The 18557-nt window shown below is 38.5% G+C and overlaps 2 protein-coding genes across 15 annotated transcripts in view; one reads left to right on the top strand and one right to left on the bottom strand.

The window, feature by feature from the left end:
* Positions 1–18557, bottom strand: part of LOC116847012 (muscle calcium channel subunit alpha-1) — a 120108-nt gene that overhangs the window by 11795 nt on the left and 89756 nt on the right. For 9 of the 11 annotated variants that reach the window (XR_004378636.1, XM_032821557.1, XM_032821548.1 and 6 more), the window contains 7 exons: positions 8285–8337; positions 7983–8129; positions 7409–7610; positions 7028–7297; positions 712–795; positions 417–605; positions 242–344 (listed from right to left, as the gene is read on the bottom strand). Coding sequence is in view for 10 of the 11 variants with exons in the window: in XM_032821557.1 (XP_032677448.1) it covers positions 242–344; positions 417–605; positions 712–795; positions 7028–7297; positions 7409–7610; positions 7983–8129; positions 8285–8337 (1048 nt within the window). In the remaining variant the exon portion in view is untranslated. Of the gene's footprint in view, positions 1–241; positions 345–416; positions 606–711; positions 796–7027; positions 7298–7408; positions 7611–7982; positions 8130–8284; positions 8338–18294; positions 18403–18557 lie in introns of all 11 variants that reach the window. The other 2 variants (XM_032821553.1, XM_032821549.1) reach the window with 1 other exon arrangement.
* Positions 1853–4862, top strand: LOC116847013. Of its 4 annotated transcripts, XM_032821561.1 has the most exons (9): positions 1853–1979; positions 2283–3192; positions 3357–3504; positions 3739–3855; positions 3936–4052; positions 4127–4199; positions 4343–4435; positions 4560–4750; positions 4846–4862. In XM_032821561.1, exons 3-8 carry the CDS (start codon positions 3385–3387, stop codon positions 4730–4732), a joined length of 693 nt encoding a protein of 230 aa, XP_032677452.1. In that variant the 5' UTR covers positions 1853–1979; positions 2283–3192; positions 3357–3384; the 3' UTR covers positions 4733–4750; positions 4846–4862. The 4 variants fall into 4 exon arrangements, with proteins under 4 accessions (XP_032677452.1, XP_032677450.1, XP_032677449.1 ...); XM_032821559.1 differs by having other exon boundaries at positions 2283–3504; positions 4620–4750; XM_032821558.1 differs by having other exon boundaries at positions 2283–3504.

The following is an 18557-nucleotide window of genomic DNA, read 5'->3' as shown; positions in this document are numbered from 1 at the left end:
TTTTTTTTTTTTTTTTTTTCGTAATACCACACACGCTTAATCGTATGTTATAATCGATGGGAATTTATGCGATATCTCGTAGCTAAATCTCCCAATCGCGAATCTTTATTATACCGAAAAAAATTGAACGCGCTCACTTCTTTCAAAGCGAGTTCGATCCAATTAATATTTACGAAAATTTTTCATTTCATTTACATATATAATATTTATAGCATCTCGCGTATCATGTTTAAATACATACCTGTCGCCGATCGAAATAGAACTAATACGGCTTGTGGGAAGGATTGGAAATTATTGTTGCGGTTTATCGACGTTTCATCGTTTATCGCGATTTTTCCGAAGACCTGCGAAGAAACAATTTCCCGTTAGTGCTCGCGACGTCTCCCGTCGTCGATTTGTACACCGTTCATGCTTACCTGCATGCCTATCACAGCGTAAATAAAGAACAGCATTATGATAAGAAGAGCGACGTAGGGCAGAGCCTGAAAGGATTTAATGAACGTCCACAACAGTGTACGGATGCCTTCTCCTCTACTCAGTAGCTTGACTAACCGCATTACGCGAAATAGCCTGAAGAAGTTGATCGAAATGATGGAGGATCCAGGCTGCGGGATTATAAGATGATTTTACTGATTGCTTCACTCTCGCTTGTTAAATTAAACATTATCTTTTGAATATCGACTTGGACGCCGAGCGCGGCGTTATACTCACGTTGAGCTCCGAATAGACGATATCGATGAAACTGCCGAGCACGATAATAAAATCGAAGACGTTCCACGCATCGCCGAAGTAATTCTGCAAAGTAACAACGAATACATTTATGGTCTACTGACACTTTACACGTAACGGCAGATCTAGTTGACTACCGACGTAATTAACATATTGTTGACCCATCATGAGAAAACACGTCCCAAATAGCACAGAATTCAAAAAGAATTCAGTCACCAATTCTGAGTTCATTTTTAGATGCAAAAAAAATTCTTTTCACTGAACTGAACTCTGAAGAATTCTTCTTACATCTGAAAATGAACTCAGAATTGGTGACATATACGACTGAATTCTTTTTGAATTTTTTATTGAATTTTCTGTACTATCTAAGGTGTTTTGTTAGACGAACAGTGTTGGCGAGTTATCTTGTGTTTTGACGGTAATTTATGAAGAAAAAAAGAAAAAAAATAATCGGAAACGAAAGTTAGATAATATTAAAAATAACCGATCAACAATATTTTAATTTGTATTATGCTTATGATAAGTAGCAGCTGGAAAAGTGTTGATATATAATAGGCATAATATATAATATGTAATATATAATATATAATATATATAATATATAATATATATATAATATATATATAATATATTATATATATATATATAAAATATAATATATATATATATATATATATATATATATATATATAATATATATATATATATATATAATATATAATAGGCGTAACGGCATAACAATATGTTAGGATAAAAAGTCTAAACGAGATATTCAGTTTCTGCCATTGTACATTTTAACTTAATCTTCATTTTCGATCTTGGTATAATACAATTTTTTGTAAATTGTTCACCATTTTTCAATCTCGTTAACTATATAGAGGAGATCTGGGCGCATTTGCACAAGCGATAAGTTAACCATACATTTCGTTTAGATATTTATTATGAAAGGAACAGTGAAAAATAAATCATAAAATTTTCCTTTTAGAACATAAATAACTTCTCTGAGAGTCTTATTCAGATCTGAATGAAAATTTTTTTAGTTTTTTGCTTTTTAGAAGTAATTTTTATTAATAAAATGACTGAGAAAAGGAAAATCTAATTTATGAACGAATGAGGTAAGTTGGCCCATATTTAAGCTAACTGAGCACCTTAGCACTGCAACCAGATCAGTGTTGTGCGCATGTGAACTCGATTACTAGGAAGTAGCGTTTACGTGCAGCAGAACGATATCGAGCGAGGAGATAGAATCTGTAAGTTTATATTCGTATAGTTTTTTAAATATTTGTGCCAAACACCCCTATAAAGTCGATTGATTGCGATTAAAAAACATTAGTAGAATTGTTACCAATCTGATGGAAAGCTGTATAAATTTGATTATTTAATTTCAATGTCACCTTGGAGGTTATATTTTGATAGGTTATGTGTTGTTTAATAATTTTTAGTAATATTCGAATGTACGTGTTTTCACGTCATTATATATGTATCATTATTTCCGCAACATTTTGGTTTGAACATATGTAACAGTATTGTTTATTATGCATTTTCACACACAGATGCTCTTAAGTCAAAGACTTAATCTTGTTTAACAAGATGAGGCATTATACAAGAAAAACAAATAGAGCCACTACACCAAAAGAAGTTGTAATAATGGCCGTTAAAGGGGTCGTGGAAGATGGCAACAGCTATAATGCTATGTCAGCTACTTATAAAATACCGAAACGAAGTCTAGTCAGATACTGCAAACAATATAAAAATATGAAAGCTACAACGGATGGGAACACATCAATGCAAATTAAAGATATAAGTGTAGGCTATGAAAAGTGCAAACGCAATCGTATTTTCACTAGTAATGACGAAGATAATTTAGTTCAATATATTGCAAAATATAATGATATTAATTCAGGATTGTCATATAAGCAAGCAAGAAGACTAACATATCAATATGCTATTGCTACTAAAATAAAGGTACCTCCGTCTTGGAAGAGGAATATGATAGCTGGAGAAGATTGGTTTTGCAATTTTATGAAACGACACAGAACATTAAATATAGGAGCATCTGAAGCAAGTTTAACTCGAACTACAAATTTTAATCACACTACTGTAGGATTCTTTTTTGACAATTTGGCGGACATTATGACACGTTTTAAATTGCAGCCGTATAATATATGGAACATGGACGAAACAGGAGTGTTTATAGTGAAGGGAGCGAATAAAGTGGTGGGAAGACATGACGTTAAGCAAATTGAATGTTTGACTTCTACAGAGAGAAAGCAACTTGTTACATTAGTTTGCACTGTATCAGCCTATGGCAATTCCATCCCACCATTTTTTGTATTTCCCACAGTTTGTTTTGAGGAAAACTTCATTCACAATGGTCCTGTTGGTTGTGCTGGGGCAGCTAGTCCATCAGGATGGATGGATGAGAAAAATTTTCTCTTATACCTGACTCATTTTGTAAAACATGTGAGGCCCAGCCAGAACAATCATGTTCTGTTTTTATTGAATAATCATAGTTGCTACTTTTCGATAAGTGCTCTGGATTTTGCTAAGGAAAACGGAATTATTATATTGTCAATTCCATCAAACTGCTCTCATCAAATACATCCATTTGACATTGGCGTTTCCAGTTCCCTGAAAATTTTGACAACTACTGCTATGGACTCGTGGACATTAAATCATCCAGACAAAACTGTTAGCATATATGATATTCCTGGTATTGTTAGAAATATTCTACCCATGGTTCTAACACCCTTAAACATTATGGCAGGTTTCGAAGTAAGTTAGTCTTCCGTTTTCTTCTAAGTAATACTGTAACAGCTTTGTGTATGTATGAGACTCAATTTTCATTTCTTGTAACTTTGTTTCTGAATGTATAGTTGAATCATATTTTTGTATATTATTACATCTTTTTATATAGATTTGCTTCTAAATTTTTATACCAATTTTTATACCAATTATTTTTAATTTCTAATAAAAAATATCCAAGTATATATCGGTATTTTTTTATAGAACACAGGAATTTATCCATTAAAACAAAAAGCATTCATGGACGCAGACTTTGTCTCAGCAGATGCAACAGATAGAGCCGTATCACCTCAGCATGAAAATAAAATTGTAATAGCAGATGTAAGTTGTAAGTCATATCTGTACATTTTATAGTAAATTCTCTAAATTTTTATTTTATTTTCATTTGTGAATTTATATAGGGACAAAATATAACAGAACAGCCAGCGGTTAATATTATTACATTTAACAATCATGACAATGATAATAACGTTCGAGCTGAAGACGCTTACTGCACAAATGATATTTCTGTGATGCCAGTTAGTATATGAGTTTTGGTCTTTTTCAATATATATTCTTAGTGGTTATCACATTATAATTTTTTTTTTCACAGAATGCCACCGATAATAATAACATTATAACAGATGATTGGAAAATAGACTGGAATATAATAGAAATAACTCCAGGTATATTTAACTCCATCTTTTTGCACATTTTTTTAATTGAATGATTTACTTACTCTTTCTCTTTTTCACTCTATCTTACTTTTTCACTCTATCTCACTCTATCTACTCTATCGTACTTTCTCTTTTTCACTCTGTTACAATAGATATTCAGCAAATATCACAAAATATGAACGATATAACACCGGAGCCCCAACCTTCAACATCTTGCGAACCCGTGCCATTTCCGGTTGTTGAAGGCAAGTTATAAATTATATACTTGAAAAAGAAAAGGAAAAAGTTTCCACTAACCAAATTTTCATTGGATCTCTGATGTTTGTACTTTTCTTTTTCCGTTCTTTTCTATTTTTTATTATTATTCAGCTCTATCACTTGATAAAGAACCATTAAGCAAGATCAGTATTAAAAATGTCAGATCTTTAGCTAAGCGTCAAACTCAATCAATTACTGCAAGAGCAAGAAAAGGAAGAACATCTACAAGTTTAACTAACGAGTCAGTTAGAGATGGTGTAAAGAAAAGAAAAAGAAAAGGATAAAGGATGTTTTTATAAAAGGTAATATCTTTACATGTGATTTTTTCAATAGTTAAGTGATAAACAATAGCTGTCTAATGTACTTCTTGAAAGTTAATTTAAAACTTCTCCTGCAGCATCTATGTCAAGAGAAGAAAAAAGCAAAAGGTAGATCGAAGATTGAGTACCAAGAGAAACTGTGACAAACAATGCCTCTGCATGCGGAAGATATTCCCTGAGCAGAGTCGTGGATTTGTGTATTATGTATGAAATGGATACAATTCTTGTACAATATTTCATCCAAAGTATGTGTGCCACAATAATGTTAATAATTAAATATTGATTTATTATTAATTTTATAATAATAATTGTTTCTATATGATACCGATTGTATGATTGATTGATCGTATGTTGGTTAAATCGTTTCTAAGAGATAAATATACAGTTTAGCACAACGTTAAAAATGGCGTATTAATATCCTTATTTCAATAGAATCCAGGTTACGAATTAATATAAATAAAAAACGGGAATTGCAGTTTTCTGACTACCAAAAATATATCTTTACATTCTTTTCTGAAGCAAAGTAGCAAAGTAGTAAACGTTATTTACTATAAAATAATTCTAAACGATAAAATATTTCTCGAAAAGAGCACGTTCATATATACGTATTTTACATATAGCCAACTTACTAGTGGAATGCAAACCAACTTGCCCCCGTACTAGGGCAGGTTGGCCACGATCAACATATTTTGACAAAAAATGTAATTATTACAAAAATAAAGTATAGAGTTGATGCTCCATTTGTGGCCACTTTAAGGATTTTCGACGAAATAAACGCGTTTTAATTAAATTGTTTGCATTATCTAATGCCTTTAATTATTTTAATATATTCTTAAGGATCTTTAAATAATAAATTTAAGACCGATAAGCAAAATAAATTAAATACATTTTTTAAAAATAATTGTTATAATTTCCGATTTCACCATTTTTAGCTTCTATATCACCAGTTCTTGCCATAATAAGTGGTCTGTTCTGGCCACGTATTGAAATTGAGATTAATTTATAATAAAACAATTCATAAAAAAGTATATGCAATAAAAATCATGATTTAATGTTAATATTTATTTTCAATAAGATATATATATATATATATATATATATATATATATATGTATGTATATATATATATATATATATATATATATGTATGTATATATATATGTATATATAACTTCTTTTATTTTTGATGAATACGTAAAAAGTTTTTTTTTGTTGCTTATCTCTGAAATTTTCTTTTTAGAACGATTTTTTTTATTATCCATCTAAAGAAACATAAAAATAAGTATATTTACAATATATAATTATATTTATATAAAGTTTGTTTCCAGACAAATAGCTGTACTATATTTTTATAATTTTTCAAGCACGATAGTGAGGGTCAGTAAAAATCAGAGCATGGATTTTGTAGTGTTACAAATTTTATAATTTTACACAAAACACATTTGTTATTTTTGTTATTTTTGTTGGCCGCAATTGGAACAACGCAACAACTAGTTCTGGCCACTCTATGGCCAAAAATAGAGCATTATATTAATATATGATCTAGTTTTCAATACCTATTATTTTTTGCTTAATAGGAATCAAATACGTGATTATGCATATTGAGATTAACTTTTAGACTTTCTGTAAGCCGATTAACATTCACTCACAATCGTGTCTTTTATATAATAATTCTAACGTTTATCTCATCTCATATCCTTAACGTTTTGCACAAAAAAATGCAGCAGTTCATTTATCCTCGGTTATAAGTATTTAGTTAAAGAAGAAAGAAAATTCTACATTCGTTAGCGAGCAGCATGATCAATAGAAATACTATAAAAACAAAATATTGTCATTTATATAACGCGAACATGAATCATAAACTAAATAATTCGAAAGATTCCTTGAAGTGACCACAAATGGAGCACCGACTCTACGATTTACAAGATCTTCTCCGGCATAAAAACACAGGAAGATCGTTGCTACCATTTTTGTACGATCAATCCATACATATATATGCACACAATTAGTTGTCGAAAAAGCTTAAACACCGAAATTTTCCGAAGTTTTTCAAAATCCCAGTCTCCCCTACTCGACAATTCCTCTTATGAAAGTTTGAAAAAAATAGTCCAAGAAAGTTGATATTCGTAAATATAATGAAATAATACGATATTTAAAAAATAATATAATATTAATAATTTGATGTTAATAATTAACCTTAAGTGGGAGAGAATATAATTAATATAATTATGAGATATCATAATGTGATCAAGCTTGTACCTTAAATCGAAATGCAGCCAGCTTGAACACAAACTCCATGGCGAATACTGCGGTGAAGATCATATTGAGAACATCTAGGGCCTCTGTGTACATCTGCGGTTGCCGATAAAACTTCATCGCGAGCGTCACGGTGTTGATCATAATTAGCGTGAATATCGTGTACTCGAAGGGTTGAGAGGTGACGAACCACCAGACTTTGTACTGTATTCGATGCTTCGGTATGTATCGCCGCACTGGCTTAGCCTTTAGCGCGAACTCGATGCAATTCCTCTGCAAACAGTGGGATTAAATTTCAGTGCTGCCATAAAGCTTCGTATAAATATTCCAAGGCATTCTGAGAAAATTTCGCGGATTAAAGTTATTATAACTCGGAGAGCTCACCTGATTCTTATCGAGCTCGCAATTTTTGTACTCTTGCTCGCCCTCGTTCTGGAAGGTGACAATAACGAAACCGACGAAGATGTTCACCATGAAGAATGCGATAATGATGATGTAGATGATGTAGTAGGCGGCCACGATCGGCCGAAAGTTATGAATTGGTCCATGATTCTCTTGATTGGAGTCGATCGACCAATCTAACAGTCTGTGGGAAAACGCAGAGAATATCACTAATTAATATCTCCATCTCTTGAGTCGCCGTTTACTCAATCTCGCGATATCGTCGTGGTGAAACTCCATTTATTATTTATTTATTGAAGTAACCCGGAAAAATGAGATACCGGTCGGACGGAGAAAGAGAAAGCAAAGGGAAGAATCCGAGAAACTAACGCAAGATACACGAAAGAAGAATGTAAGAAACGAGTTTCCCTGCGGGAACTTTATCGTATCTCGGATGTCGGTCGGATTAACAAAAAAAGTCGGAAAGCAAAGTTTGCACCGGCAGCCATCCGCTCTATTTGACTCGCAACAGAGCCACGAACCAACGTGCCCCGCTATGCGATACAAATGTACTTACGATGGCCAACCTTCGAAAGTCGAGACCGTGAAGAGGGTGAGCATCGCCTTGGCAACGTCATCGAAGTGAAAACGATACTGATTCCACATTCTTTCCTTCACGATCGGTTTATTCATATTACCGTTTTCGAATTCCAAGTAGGTGCCACTGCAAAGGAAAAATGCCTTGCATTGTATCCCGAAGAGTCGGTTTTGATCGAATTTTTCAATTTTCCGCGAACGCATTAAGGATCTCGCTTCTTTCATCTCCTTATTACGTTACACGTAATACATCCATTAATTTACGATGTAATCGGGACTTACTGGCAGTCGTTCTTCGTCATTTTCGATAGGTCGGTACAAAAGAAAAACTTGCCCTATATAACACAAGAAATTCGTCAATTTCGATTGCCATGAATGTCTGTTAATACCGAACTAAAGGTTACGCAACATTTGAAAGCTATGCATAGCACTGGCGTTCTTGAAATCCAATTCGACGCCATTTACTACGTTAAACAGCAACTTTTTGGCAAACTCCTCAAATTCGTCGCGTCATATGTACAACGTGTTTCAGAGTTTTATTTAGAAAACGACTGTTTTATATTAGAAGCGACAGAATTTCACGATCGCCTGGGTTACATGATAACTGTTTAAACTGAAACACTATATACAACTTCCACTTCTACCGCATTATTTTTTAATGACAGATTTCTTTGTCAATTTGGAGTCGATAATTCTCGGCTGTTATAAGCTATTAAAAAGGTCTTCTCACGAAATAGGCTCCAGAAAGTCAAATAGACGCCAAAGTTGCGTTTTTTTTTTTATTAATTCCAAGTGGAACTAGCAAAATTTCAGTAAAATTTTAACATGGGACGCAAAGATACAGAATCAAAAATTGAATAATTGCAAAAAAGAATGATCTCTCTTGACATGTTACAATAAATAAGGCGGTAGTCAGACGTCCTGTGTATGTGTAATTATATGCCTCCGCTCTCAATTGCGACTACACACAAGAAGAGAATAACATGGTCGCCGATAACATTTGTTCTCCGACTCGTTGTAAGCGATGGTGTTCGCGCAAATTGCACTTGAAGATCGCCAGCACATCTGGTTACACATGAGCGGTGTGAATCGGCCATTCCTGCGAGACATTGTCAGCGGGCAGCAACAGCGAATGATCGAGCAAAGTAAGAGAGTGTTAACGTGAGGCAGACGTGATGGAAAAAGGAACATTCCTTGTCGGTACGTGCACACATATGTACAACGAGGTACAGAGCGATGCGTGGTTTTCTCGACGATTCCGCGACCAGATATGTGTATGTGTGTGTGTGTGTGTAAGAGAGAGAGAGAGAGAGAGAGAGAGAGAGAGAGAGAGAGAGAGAGAAAGAAAGAGAGAGATGTAAGCGTTTTGTCACGTCGAGACTCGGCAGTGGAGACACAAACATCGAGTGCTGGCGTAAGCACGCTGAGGGAGAGGTGTCCGTGACTTTTCGGGTTCTTCATTCTCCTCGCTTTGAAACCTTCGCCGCGCGCTCATGTGGACAGAATCCGGCCGCTCGAATGAAAAAACGGTTGATCAGCTTGCTGATGATTGTCGACGCGCGTGCGAGACAGCGGCACGATAATCGCTTCATTCGCAAGTAACATCCTCGTCAGCCTTCCGAGTTTACCCGCGTGAACATGGACGTAGGAATATCTGGACGAAGCATACTTCCGCGGGGTTGAAGTTTAAGGGAAAATGAGATTGTAACGGATCAAACCAAAATGGTGATATCGAATGGTCTCCATTCCAATTGTATCTTATTCCCAGACAGCACAAGATCTCCCTATTCTATAACTTCTTAACGATAATGTCGTTAGCACGAAGTGTCATTGCGCAGCTTTCTTATCATGTATTATACTTGCGCAACGACACTATCATTAAAAGTTATAGATTATACCTACAGGGGACGTTCTCAGAACGTCTTACAAATGTCCTGTGGAGATCTGTGCTATTTGAGTTCTTTCGTTTTGCGGTTTTACTTTAGCAGCCTTCCGCGTAACAGTCAGAGATATTGCAGAAAACATTGGGATACTTTGCTACAGACATTATTTTTGTTTACAGAATACGTAATCTCGAAATGCAGCAATGCTAAGATCACGCCGCGCGACTGCGCACGATATGAAAGTATATCTGAGTTTAGCTGTATCGTGTATATATATATGCCAATGCTGATCAACCAAGATAACCGCGACGGCCATTCCCTTCACCCTTAAAGCCTGACACTCCACAGGAGTATTTTGCGCTCCGTCCAGGTATTCCCATGTCTATCGGCGCGAAGATTTATGTCGTTTGATCGCGTTATCTCGGCTACATCGGCGGTCCGGTTAGACGTTCGAAGTTTCTCCAACGAAGTTACTAACGAACTTACCAGACGTGGCGCATTGCGCGTCGTTTGAAACTTATGATGAGTGTCGGGGGAAGATTTTAACGCCGTAAGGATTAAATTCACCTTTAGGCGCGGTAATTTCCTCAACTGGGATACGTATTGTCGTTCGTCGAATCTTTACAAAAGCTCTCTTGGCTCTGTACGTAAAGGAGCTTGCGAAAATTCATCAGATTATTAGCCATATTTCTTTTATTAACAATAATGAAAGAGAAACAATAGATGCTATGTTCAATAGAGAGGTTGGGAAAGTAGCTTTTTTAAGTAACTCAGTTATTTAAGAAATAACTCGAGTCGTTAAAATTTCTTTTACTTTCTTTTACTAAATTTTTAAAAGCTTTTCACATTACTATAAAGATAATATATTTATACCCATTATCGACCGTTATCAAAAACATAGTTTCAGTATTATCCTTATAAACGAAAAGAAAGCTAAGCAACAAAGTCGTTACTGAAAAATGTAACTTGCAATGGTAACCGCATTACTTCTCAATCCCTTATTCAACAAAAGTATCTACCTTGTATTTACACTTTCTGCCATTTTTCAGGCAATTCATTGCTTGATTGTACGTCAGTGAAAGGATTCAAAGGATTTTTCGTTTCCCGACATTTTCCAATGAAACCGACGAGCTATCCGACCGTCAGCTATCCGACGAGCCCTCCAGCAAATCTCTAACAACCCCAATTGAAATTTTAGCCCTACTTTTGACCTACTTTCGACCCTACTTTCGATCTGAACTTTCTAATATCTGTATATTCTGAAGGATCAGTGTATGTTTGACATGAGAACTGAAATCCTACTTGGAAATCTCTAAATGGCGGAAAACGCACAAAATGCCATCTGCAGATTCTAAAGAGGATCTCTTGGTAAAGCTGTAGGCTCAAATAAAACTAGAAAAATAAAACTAGAAGAGATTGATATAAGCTTCAAAATATTACAGTAGACGTTAAATGAGACGTTGAGGTCGAAAGCAGGATCAAAGTTCTCCGACTCAGGAATGCAAAATAATTCAAGTTACATTTTTCACCGGATTTCACGCGCGAGTCACAGTGATATCGAAATATGCACGCAGCAAATCTCGTTGGTCGGGCGTTCGCAGCACGTGGTTCTGTTTTTCTTCCTTTTTTTTTCGAAAGGCAAGCTCGGAAGTGCGCGACGAGGATGTACTTTCAGCGGGCGCTGTCGCGTGCGCCTCGATGCACTTCGCGCGCTAAAAATTCGCAATTTGCGGATACGCGTCCACGTGTGTACGCTCTGTAATACACGATGAAAACACCGTCCACACACATGACCGGGCCAGTCATCATCTGTCGACATGGCGCGCGCGCGCGTGTGCTCGGACTACGTGGGAAAAAAGCACGAACAATGGGCCACCGTGACGCGCCAAATTGTACTAATTGCCACCTACGTAACACGAGCTGGTGCGGGCTAAAATAACGAACAGATTGTAACAACACAGCCCCTCCCCCGCTGACAGCACGTCGTTGACGACTTTGCGATCACTTGCCCCCTTTTTCCCTTCCAAAGCCAGCCCGCCCACCCACCCACTCCCTTTTAATCCATAATTGCTTGCAAGTAAAAAAGCACAGGCGTTATACGTATATCGCGGCTCGTGCAGAAGCGGCACGCTGTCGTCGTATGTCCGTCCGGCGACAACACGCACAACGTATCCTCTCGTTTTCTCGTCATTATCCTTCTTCTCATCATGCCGTATTGCCGTTGAGATATATTGTTTTATTTGTTATGCTTTCCTGTTATGTTTCGCTGCGTCGATTGGAACACGTCGATTGTGTTTTGGTTCCGTGCGCGCGCTCACAGTCGATGGGAAATAATATTTGTACAGGAAAATAATATTTGCATTGGAGAGAGAAAAAGAGAGAGACAGACAGAGAGAGAGAGAGAGTGAGAGAGAGAGAGAGAGAGAAGAATGTCGGTGTAAATTCTTGCGGCTAGTGGGGTGGTGGTGATAGTGGTGGTGGTAATTTAGGTGGTAGACGCTCGTGATATAGTTGGGATCGATAGGCGCGATAAAATGAATCGAAATACTATTTGGCTGAGGAGAGCGATATATGCGATGGTTGAAATCACAGCGAGAATTTCGATGAACGATGTCGCAATCATCTAATTGCCATCTTTAATGATTACTACGGAAAGCCCGATATGGGATGGTTACAGCTCCCGTAGCGATGTGTGATCCGTCTCGAAATCACTTCATCGCTGGTGTGTCTGTCGCGGTGCACCACGGCGGCGGTGCCGTCGCGATTCGCGTCATTATCGAATATTTCCGCGCGCTTTGACGACCACCTCGTTATCCGTCCTCATCCGTGCATTTTCCCGCGCGATTTTAACGATGAAAATTCGCAGTCGCGGGCTCGCGCGAAAATAGCTGCGTGCAATTCCCAGGGATATGTATGTTGATTAATTCCAACACGGTCGACGCGTCATCAAATATCCACCGCGCTCGTACTCCCGCGTTTCACGTTTGACACGTTTATCATCCTTGTTGAGAAATCGTATTCATACTGCGTCTCGTCCACCGCCATATTTTCCGTCGCGTTTGTTTCGCACGAACGACCGCGCGAGATCGATCAAAATCGCGGCGTCGGGTCTCCCTGAACACGATCCTCACGTGACGCCGTCCCTCTCGCAGAATATAATTCTATTCTATTCCGGCGGTACGATATATACTCGTCAAATAACCAGCGTGGCTCCCAGCCACGTCGCGTGCATATTTGCGACCGAGATAGAGACCGGAAGATGAGGAAGAAGGCGTGAATTATTAACACGTTGAATGCCGCCACACGCTGTGGTCATCGCTACTGCGATGCTATCGCGTTTCATCAAGTTTCGCGCAAGATGTGCAATGAGAATTGAACATCTGAAGAATTTCCTAGCGACCGGTGGGTAACGAATGAAACGAGGCGAAAGCTGGAAGGATGTGCCACCGAACTGTGTGGCGGTACAATCCGAAAGGGTGTGGTCCTGCATGAAAAAGTCGAAAGATAAGTCGAAAGTATAGAATACTCGCTTTTCGTACAGGGTTCTGCACTGAGAGAAAAATGTATGATATTTGGAACTATAATGGCATAGTAAAAAATATTATAGTTAGGAATATAATTTTTATAGTAAATGTTACCATAATATTTGTAATATTTACAATATAAGTATAGTATAACTGACCCGTGTAAAATTTTTACTAAGAATTATAATTATTTGAAATAAAAAATATTATTGTTTACAAAAAACAATATATTGTTTTTATAACTTCGCAGTCGCAGTAATTTCGCATTTTGTGACCAATTTCGATGTGTGGAACCTAAACTCTGAATACAATGCTGACAATGTCTTGTATTATTTTTAATGCTTTTTACAATGTATCCAGCAATACTATATAAAATATTATGGTAAGGTGGCAAATATTGAATGGTAAGAGAAATTAACTATTTTATATAGTCAATACAATTGGAATATTTGGCAAATATAGGTACATGTAACTATATTCCCAAAAGGTGCTTTACCATATATATACACTAATAAGATGGTGACTATAAATCTGTGTTCATTCTACTATATCTTCATGTTTAGATGAACTATAAATATATGTTTGAGGCCAAAACGAACTATAAAATATAGTGAGATTATAGTTATTCCAACTATTTTTTTCTCTCAGTGTATGTTTTCGAATAAATCGATATTGACGATTCGCGTGCAGTAGGTTGTTCCTCGATTTAATGGATTTTGCTGTGAACTATTTCTGGAGGAACAAGACACACTTTTGTTTCACTGCTCATCCTTCATTGTACAATATGATAAATACGAACAGCAATGCGAGTTGCCTGTAGAGATTATATCGAGGCATAGATAAGGTTACGCGTATTTAATATTCAAAGTCATTTTCTTTTTACTGAAACGAAGACCCACACAGTAATATCACTCCACATTGCTGATCCATATTTTCATGTGGAATCAGCCCCTTTTCGCTAATACGGTTTGGTGATATTCTGTGTGTGTATCTGGAACTTGATTTATTCATCGCGTATCTTTTGTACGGAGGTTGCATCAACGTATTGATCAGTATGACGGGTTGCTTACTCGCTTCGCCGGCAGATGTGCGTGCCCGGACGTAGGTTCAGCTCGAACTTGGCGATATACTCGTGTTTGCTAACCAGATTACACGCATTTTCGTTATTAAAAGGAATATGGAAAAGTGTTGCAAATCGTTTTACTGACCTTTACGTTGGTGCAACACTCTATACACATTTTCTGAATGTCCCGGAGCGAAATCTCGTTCAAAACGAATACTAATTCACTCTTCAGCGATAGTAAAAATACTGTCGCTGGACGTTTAACGTCAAATGTAGAGCAAATTTCTCATCCACACGAGTGACTGTTCCGATCGATCAGAGTGAATTGATATTTGTGACAGCGACATACACCAAATTCATTCTTCAATTCCGAATGAAAGTATGCACTCGATGATCCAGAGTGAAAGAATTCACTTTGATTAGTGAAAAGTCACTCAAATTCGAGTGACTCGTTGCTACCGCTTTACTTTTCGAGTAGAATTTCCATGGAAAAAATTTCGAGATCAATTCGCGATCGTTGATTAAACGTTTGTGCAATTAATAGGGATCGGAATCAATCGGCGATCAACGTGTTAATCGGTCCTCATCGCGATTGACCTTTCTCCTCTCCTCTTGCGTCGACACTCAGCAACGTCCGAGATGCACCCGCGACGATCCGGAACGAAACAAAAAAATGAAAAAAAAAGTTTTCGAATCCCATGCACACCGGGACGCGCCGTGGCGCGTTCACCGTAATCACGAGGTAATTTAACCTCAGAAAGTCCCTGTGTCGTCTTGCCATTAGCAGTTTCGCCGTGATGCAAGCAGACTCATTCGCCACATCAATAAGCGTAACTCGGGGCGGGGGAAAGCAGAATCGGCTGGTGTCTCGTTTGTCATCTTGCGTGTTTAATCGAGACTCGGAATTTCAATGGAATGCAAGTTCGCGCGAAGGCGGGAAAGCCCCAAGGTATCGGGGCTAAAAACACGTCGACGCGACGCGGAGTTAACGGAGTTGCTATCGTCGTCGTCATTGTCGTCGCCGTCGTTGTCGTAGTTGTCTGTCATTTCGCCCTGAGTCGCATTCTATTCCCGACGAGTGTGACACCGGGAGCAAAGTCGCACCGCGAAGTAGGTGCACGCCGAAGGAGGCGTGCACGTCGAAAGTTTCGTACATCTATAAAGGTAGCTACACCGCTAAATGCATTGTGGGCTCCCGATCGGGCACCGGGCGTGAGTAACTTCAGCGCTATTTCATACTTTGCGACTAAGACACAACGCCTCTCTTGCGAACATCTGCAGGCAGACCGAGCGTTACGTGGAGAACACGCGTACGATCTATGTCTTCTCATCTAAACCCTAAAGTTCAACTGTACATGGTTCAACTCTATATGCTTTCTCATGGGATCTCGTGAGTCGTGGAACTGATGGTGTCCAGTCATGGCCGAAACGAAACGGGCGTGTCGTTGCTCTCACTTTCACGCGAGATTTACCAAATTTCATCACGCAAAAAATAACTTGACTATTTAGACCGTCCCGCATCGTTTCTTGGAGGGGATCGAGACTGCCGCGAAATCGTTCGCTGTTAATCGGCTAATTCGCACGCTAATCGGTAATCGCGAGGTTCCTCTTTGGCTTTCATCGTAAACTTTCGGATGCCACACGGAAAAGAAAGTTTGGTCAGCTTAACCAATTTCTCGTGACATATGAATGAACTACAAAATTCCGGTTGATGTCACCGGAATTCTGGTCAAGTTAACCAGAAATCTTGTTAACTTGAACACAGAATTCTGCTAGCTTTTCAGCTGGAATTTCTGGTTCGTTCACGTTTTACCAGAAATTTGCTTGATCCAAATAAACGCTTCTTTCTTTCTGTGTGTACTACGTTAATAATCGACATCGCCAGTGTCAGCACGTGGATCTTCGTCAATTGTAAGTTCGCTTATCCACTCTGTCACTGATTAGCAATCGTTTTGACTCGAATGCGAGCGATCGTGTAGCGGATAACACGCGTCGCCAGAATTCGCCTCGTTTCGCCATGTCACCACTTTCGGTGCACGTGGACGGCCAGCATGCACTACGACTAAAGCTTCATTCTCACATACAGCGAAACTGGCATGCCTGTTAAAGGGGTGTCTATCTGAAAGGGGGTTACGATGGCTATAATGCGTATCATTGATTGTGTGACGAAGAAATATATGAAAAAAATTATATACATAATATATGTATAATATATATATATATATATATATATATATTTATATTTATATTTATATATATATATATATATAGAGAGAGAGAGAGAGAGAGACAGTTTGTACGTCGACGATAATTATACGACAACCTCGCCTGATTTTCATTATCTTGGTCAGAAGCGTTATTACTGTTAATACAGCGTTACCGTGCTCGAGGGTGTTGCCGGTACGGCGGAGATGTACTGAGAGAGAGATATCGGCAGCAACGAGAGACATACGTTATATACATTCAGGGTAATCAGTCATCGTTTCAGTGCCACATCGGCCGTCGGAATCACGCGCGCGCGCGCACAGCGTCGCGATAATTAATGATCGACGGCACGATGATCGATAACGCCGCTCAGATAATCGAATAACGGCCGGCGCCGAGATAATCTTGCGACAAAAGGAACGTCTCGGAGGAGGAAATTTCTTGCCTTCGTCGGGGCGCCAGTGATAATCCGTGATGATCCGTGATTGTTCGCCGCGTTACGCCGTTATTGTATCTGAACGCTTCGTAATTCGTATTCTTCGGCGCTGTGAAATGAGTTACACCTTGCTGCTGATACGTTCCCTCGTACGATCTGGGAGAATCTGTTTGTGGTGGGGGGGGGAAACTCTTGGAGCAACCTCAGACAAGCCAGGTCCGCGAATAATTTGGAAAAATTCGCGCGGGGTGTGATGGGTAATCTCCTTGATTCGCAACACGGATCGCAGGAAAGCGTGAGAAAGTAAATTGACATGTGGAATATACAAATTCGTTTGCCTGGCCTGAAAGAGGAACTGAGACGGACGATGGGAAAATCGTGGCATTGCGAAGTACAGAGTATTCGCGAGGAAACGTTAATTCTGTGCCAACTTTATATCGAGATCCAAGAGCATCATATAATAACTTGTAATATAATTTCAAATGCTAATTTTTGCGCTGTGTATATGTGTGATATTGATTGATCATCGATAGTAACTCGTAATGTATTCGGTATAAGTCGTCTATAGAGAATGATCGAGCATGGAATTGCACGAAGTCACATCTAATTTCACAAACACGAGGAATTTTCGAGGATTTACATTTGAATTTACACGCCATTTTTAATTTACGTATTAATTGCTCACACATGTTCGAATCTCTTGATAGACACAAAAAAGGGAAGTTAATCCGCGCTCAAACATTCCTCCACTGTCCCATAATTGACCGTAGCGATCCGCCGCCACACGTGCCGGCCATCACACACCGCTATTTCCCCGTCACCCTGTATTTCGCTTAGGAAAATTCGGTCGCTGGAGGTACTATGCCGGAAATTCAGCACCGTCGCCGACGACGGAAGCGAACGTGAGTGCAAGGCGGAGCGGGAAGAGAATGGGTAACGTTAAGTAGAGAAAAGGGATGCGGGTGTCAGAAAGAGGGAGACAGAGAGAGAGAGAGAGAGAGAGAGAGAGAAATAAAGAGAGACACAGAGTAGAGAAAGAGAGAGAGAGAGAGAGAGAGAGAGAGAGAGAATGAAAGAGAGAGAGACAGAGAGAGAGAGAGAAAGAGAGAGAGACAGCGGTAACGCGAACTCTCGTTCGCTTAGTAAGCTTTCTAAGTGATGTGGCATGGATGTCTCTTTACCTTAAACAGCTGTACCCCGATAACAGCAAACATGAACTGTAGGAGATAGGTGACCAACATAATGTTGCCGATCGTTTTAATGGCGACAATCACACACTTCACTACGTACTTTTCACGTAGTTTGGTTGCGGACGAGCAGGGCGAGCGAGCACAGCGGGGAGAACACGGGGTGGTGAGAGAGTGAGAGAGAACAAGAAAAAAAAATAAGTAGCATTAATCGGGTGGCCGGGTAGTTTTATATCACTCTAGGGGGCGGGGGGGGG

This window comes from Odontomachus brunneus, unplaced genomic scaffold (genome assembly GCF_010583005.1).
Source record: "Odontomachus brunneus isolate Ranch 3 - 2012 unplaced genomic scaffold, Obru_v1 Obru_scaffold_072, whole genome shotgun sequence".
NCBI lineage: Eukaryota > Metazoa > Arthropoda > Insecta > Hymenoptera > Formicidae > Odontomachus > Odontomachus brunneus.
This window is presented reverse-complemented; position numbering and strand designations above follow the sequence as displayed.

Bases quoted from the DNA above. Each gene is read 5' to 3' on its own strand.
- LOC116847013 (XM_032821558.1), top strand. From the start codon at position 2,320: ATGAGGCATTATACAAGAAAAACAAATAGAGCCACTACACCAAAAGAA. The intron at 4,053-4,126 runs GTTAGTATATGA...TTTTTTTCACAG, and splicing joins ATGATATTTCTGTGATGCCA to AATGCCACCGATAATAATAA. The intron at 4,200-4,342 runs GTATATTTAACT...CTGTTACAATAG, and splicing joins TATAATAGAAATAACTCCAG to ATATTCAGCAAATATCACAA.